Source organism: Homalodisca vitripennis, chromosome 5, assembly GCF_021130785.1.
Source record: "Homalodisca vitripennis isolate AUS2020 chromosome 5, UT_GWSS_2.1, whole genome shotgun sequence".
Classification (NCBI taxonomy): domain Eukaryota; kingdom Metazoa; phylum Arthropoda; class Insecta; order Hemiptera; family Cicadellidae; genus Homalodisca; species Homalodisca vitripennis.
The window spans coordinates 64054813-64060713 of NC_060211.1; the positions used below are offsets into that span (position 1 = coordinate 64054813).

The 5901-nt window shown below is 34.2% G+C and overlaps 1 protein-coding gene across 1 annotated transcript; it reads right to left on the bottom strand.

Annotated features, from left to right (window-relative positions):
- Positions 1-470: 470 nt before the first annotated feature.
- Positions 471-2958, bottom strand: LOC124363860. The gene is made up of 2 exons (XM_046819123.1): positions 2849-2958; positions 471-1162 (listed from the first exon to the last, which is right to left on the bottom strand). The coding sequence occupies exons 1-2, from the start codon at positions 2909-2911 to the stop codon at positions 857-859; spliced, it is 369 nt and encodes a 122-aa protein (XP_046675079.1). The 5' UTR covers positions 2912-2958; the 3' UTR covers positions 471-856.
- Between the last annotated feature and the right edge of the window lie 2943 nt (positions 2959-5901).

Sequence of the window (5901 nt, forward strand, 5' to 3'; positions counted from 1 at the left end):
TCTTGAGAGAGTTTGAAATATTTCCTTTCTAATAAAAATGTACTACTTTTCAAAACCATATAGGTTAATTTAAAGTCGCTTCTCTTTGTTTGGAAAGATATTGAGTGTAGAATTAAAAACTTAAATTAAATAAATAATTTGGGAGCCAATTTAATAATTAAGTTAAAAAAGGATGACATCTTACCGTCTGGGTTGAAACATTTACTGGATTAGTTTTAACGTCTGAAAACCAAGAGTAAGTAGTACATAATATTCGCATGATTTCTCAATAGAATACGCTATATTAAATTAAACTGCATCAAAGCAGTTATAAAAATAATTTTCTTTAAAAATCTGTTTTTAGAAAATAGGGACACAAATATCCAGTCCTTGAGAAGGCCTACGAATAAAATAGTGTCAATATTTGGAATATACAAACTAGTTAAGTGATAAGATGTACAAGGAACTCATATCGAATAAAAAAATACAAGTAACTTACACTCATTTAATAATTTGGATCCATAACATTCATTATTTTAAGAGGGTAGATTACATAGAACTGTTTAATAGCATTTTTCATATTTAATAATTTACTTTACTAATAAATATGTTTTAAAACATTTAAGCGCTGGAAAAATTCCAGAACTTTATAATAATAAATAAAATTTCCATATATATTACGAAGTAAACTTATATAGTTAGTTGGTTATGTGTCATATTAATGAGTTACTTATGTGTTATATTAATCCTACTGCATTCATTTAGTTTACAATTCTAGAGTAAAATATAAATATTTGACTCTTCGTAAGGATTTAATATTAAACTAATTAATATACAAAACAATATTTAAATAAAAAAATCAAACGCAATAAACTCTTCAGAAAAAACTAAAAATGCTTGTGAAGAATAACGTTATTCTGTGCATAGCAGAATTAAAAAGGTTCACGAAAGATGAGGTGTTTGCAAAAGGGACTTGTACCGTGCTCAGTACAGGAACTGTTACTAAGGGAATATATGTTTGTTTGGACTGTTGTTTTATTGGCTGAGAGTCTGGTTTTTCTGTGGTCGTATCTATGTATACTCTTATTGCTGTTATCTTGGCAGCCTGACACCCAACTCCTCTTGAGTAGAATACTCCATTTTCTTCGTGTCCTGCTGCCGAAGTAACCTTCTGTTGTAAAATCTATGAAAAGAAAAATCTAACAACATATGAAAGATCTATAGTAGATATAATATTATAATAATATAGAAGTGGCAACAATAGAATCTTGATTTAATAACTTTGATAAAAGAACTTGAAATGAGTACAATTTATTGCATAACAATCCGATTTCAGGATTTTTTAGTAGGCCTACATACAAACGTAAACCAGTGTTTAGAAATGTAAAATGTGTTAATGGTAAATAAATAAATAAAAGTTGTAAATATTTTTTGTATATATTTTCTCTGAAAGATTATATAGACAAACTTAATATTTTATGTTTGATATAACGTATATGTCTAATTTCATGAAATTATATTGATTTATCCCTCAGAATGACCAAATGTATTCTTTGAAAGTTCCAAATTATAAAAAATAATTGGTTTTTAAATTGGTGATTCAATCTAACTAGAGAGATTTAGCCATAATTAACACATTTGTTTTTAAACTTTTTCATATGTTAACATTTTGAGTTTCCTTTTAAAGAAAAACGTAAAGACATTGTTAGTCGTACCTGACTTAGCTCAAATAGATATACATATAATAAAAACTGTATTTAACAGTCGGCTGTAATGGCTGCCTTATTAATTTTAGTGACATATGAATAATTTTAAGCACTCTTTCTTTTAGTAGTTGAATTGGTTTCTCATTCTAATGACATGATTAACACGTATCCAAACGCTCATCTTTGTTACATTTGTTAATTACAAATACAATTTTTTGTAATGTATTTTAATAAATATTATAAATAAAAAGTATGATCTAAAAAAAAAAACTAAAACGCGATTGGAGGCGTTTTTTATCTTTGTAATTGGAGAAGTCATATGTCTACGCCCAAACATAATCCCATAAAAGTTTTTAAAGATTATTCTTACCTCGAAAAAATCAAGGTTGATTCATTATATATGGCTTTTAAGAGTGTAAAAGGATCTTTGCACTCTATGCTGCAATATATTTGAATGTTTATGCAATTTCAATCAAAAAAACGTTTTAAAGAGGTTTAGGATCAATATAAAGATCTAGATTACCAAATTATTATTATTGTTTGAGCTGAGAACTTTATCTCACATTCCAACGTACTATTTGTCCATACTTAATGTAGTTAATTTCCAGTTTATAATTCTTGTCACGTTTCAAACACGTTTGCACTTTATTTATTGCGATTGGCAGACACATTTATCACGCTGGGTATATATTCACTAGACGCCCCAGTACACATGCTAAATATGAAAGTGTTTAAAATATATAAAGATAAGTATATTGCTCAACACTTCAGCATAGACGTGGATCGATATTATTTATAGGCTCGCCTTAAAAAGTATTATATTTTCAAATATATAAGAGATTTATTCAATCTACTTTTGCATATTATTCAGTGTAGACCAATCTCTAATAAATGAATAAGTGGTGCTTACGTAAAGATATTTCGTAATTTCAAAATAATTTCAACACAATATAAAATGATCCAAATGAACCGAAGTTAATTTTGCATCAAACCACATTTGTTTTAGAACATAATAGATAAATTAATCGGCTTAAAAGTCTTAGTTGTACATTAACATTTTATGATTAAATATATTAATGTTTGTCATGGGGAAGACCTATTCTATAGGCTATTTTAATTGCGGGTATTGAGCACCATTCAGAGTTGTCAAACAATTAACATACCTTAACTAGGACAAGGACGAAAATTAGATTTCGTGAGGACGTTACGAGTATAGAGCTGAACATCGCCTGTTGAAACAGTAGCTCTCCAACACCAAATGTATGTACGAGTATGTAGGAACATGGAGCGTAACTAACAAAGTTTGACATGCGTCTGGAATCCCCTGACATGTACAATTTTAAATGTTGCACCAATCTGCATAACTTGCTATTGGATAACACTGGAAACTAGAGAACTAGGTCAGGATAAGTTACTTGTAATCCTGAATGCACAAACGTCAGGAGGCAGAAAATACCACGATTTAAAATAAAAAATGGAATAGTTTTAATTAATTAACATTTATTTGAACGGAAATGAACTTAGTTCATAACAAAATCACTCTTTCATAACGATAACGTCTTGCCTAAAAAAAAATTGTACGCTATTTATATAGTTATATTTATTCGAAGATGGTCATCGAACGAGTTCCTCTTGAGATGGAGAAGTCAATGACACTGAGGAGACCAGGGCAGTCAAGCAGTCCATCACCAGTTTGAAAAGAGTCACCAAGTCCGTGAGCTGACGTCTTCTATGTAGAGGTAGGAGGTTAAATTGACTCTCAACTTCGCTTATAGGAGTTGTGCGGTAAGTGAAACCCAACCTGGAGCCAAGCATCCTGATGAAGCGCTCCTGGATACTCTGTAGTTGGTCGATATTGTTGAACTGGTAGGGCGACAAAATGACCGATCCATACTCCAGAACAGGGAGAACCAGAGACTTATACAAAACGACAAGAGTGTATGGTGAGTTGAAGTGTTTCGTAAATCAAAATATGAACCCCAATAACGAGTTAGCTCTTGCGATGATTTGTAGAATGTGTTCCTGGGGGCTGAGATAAGGTGACATAATTATCCCCAGATCCTTGACCTTATCCACTCTTCTCAATAAAGTGTTGTTTAAAGAATATTCATTGGTGAAAGTATTAGCACCACGTTTGTAGTATAAGAAAACACAATTAGTCGCATTCAACTCCATTCCTTTCGCACGACACCAGTCTCCAATGTTGTTCAGAGAATTTTGCAATGCTTCTTGTCCCAGGTTAGTGGGGACTTTCTGAAAAATCTTCATTATCATCGGCATACATAAGAAAGTTCGTGGTAATAACACTTCCAATGTCATTCATAAATATACTGAAGAGAAGGGGGCCCAGATGCGATCCCTGAGGGACTCCTGATAAAAATCTAAAGGGGCTAGAGGCAAGGCCATACAATTTGACGATAAGAAATCTGTCTTTCAGGTAACTCTCCAATCACCTTAGGAGTGAGCCACGCACACCATAACCATCAAGTTTTGCAACCAGCAGGTGGTGGTTTACTCTTTCGAAGGCCTTTGATAAATCTAAGTAAACGCAGTCCACCTGGCTTGAGTTTCCAAAGGCCAACATTACATATTCCTGAAACTCGAGTAGGTTAGAAATGGTTGAACGGGGCTGTAGGAAGCCATGCTGTTCCAGGTATATGCACTTCCGCAAATTAAATTATAGGTGGTCCAAGATTATGTTTTCATATAGTTTTGCAATAGCAGACTAGATCACAATAAGTCTGCAGTTCCTCACATTTTTACGGTCGCAGGACTTTAAAAAGATGGGCAAAACAAAACCCCGCTTTAACACAGAGGGAAAAACACCAAACTTTAACAGGGCAGTGAACAAGACAGCAAGATGTGGACCCAGAACAGGAGCGCAGAATGTTAATACAAGCGGAGGGATCTCATCTAGTCTCCCAACCTTGGTGGCATCAAGTGCTTTAAGCCTTTTCTCCACATCTGTTGGTGATATGGAACACGGAGGAACCGTGAAATTCCTCCCAAAGTCACATGTAGGAATAGCGACAGCTGCATCACTAAAGACAGTAGGGAAGTAGTCAGAGAAAAGTTAACACTTGTCCACTGGAGTTTCAGCCACTTTAGAATCGAAATTCAGAATGGTAGGAACAGTAGAGTCACTCTTTATGCTGTTAATGAGGATCCAAAATGATTTGATGGTAGTAGGTATACTATTTTCAATATTACTAGTGTATTTGTGAAAACAGACCCTGGTCAGGTCTTTGCATTGCCTTCTTAAATTACGGAAAGTTTCTAAATGTGGCTTTTCAGTCATCGTGTACTTTTTGTGAGCAATTTTCTTATCAATAATGAACTCTCTTAAGACCGTTAGAGAACCATTTGAGAAAGCTTGTTGAGTAAATGTTCCTCAGGGGAGTGTTCTTGAGCAAAATTTGGCGTATAGTTTTACATAAACTGTTAAAATAAGCTTCCTTGATGAGTATAGTAATAGATAGCTAATAACTTGTAGTTCATTGAATATGGCATCCATATTGCGACGGCAGAAATCATGCACATATCTTGCGTTCGCAGAGAAAGGGGCCCTTTCTAAGCTCAAAAAGATGGAGAGCGCCGGATGGCGTGCATCTTCCGAGATTAGTACGTCCTGAGCTGGGAACACTACAGAGTCAGGGATGGATGAGAAAACGAGATCCAGATATATCCCTCTGAAATTGGGTGTGTAGTTAATTTGTTGCAGATTCTGAAAAGACGCCAAGTTAATCAAACTTCGAGATGCCTCAGAGATTTGTCGCATACCACAGGCAGACCAATCCATGTTAGGCAGGTTGAAATCGCCCATCAATAATACATTTTCAGAGTAACCAGCACAGGCAATAGCTTCAATAACAGAGTCACAGAAATCATTGTAAGTAGTGGCTGGCTGGTTTGGAGGAATGTATACTCAAACAAGAAGATCGGAGCCTGATAATAAGGTGCAGGACAAAAACAAACATTCTGTAGCACAATAATACGTATCCAATAAATAGCTAAGATAGTGTTGCGCACAGCGACAAGTACACCGCCTCCGCTTGATTTTGCACTAGTAGCCACTGATCTGAAGTATCTGTATATATTGAAATCAACAAGGCCAAGTTCTGAATTTTGAATTTCCCGGCAGAGATTTGTTTCCACCAGGGCAATAACATCATAAGAGGAAATAGTCAAATTAAGAGCAAGTTCAGTCAATTTGCTT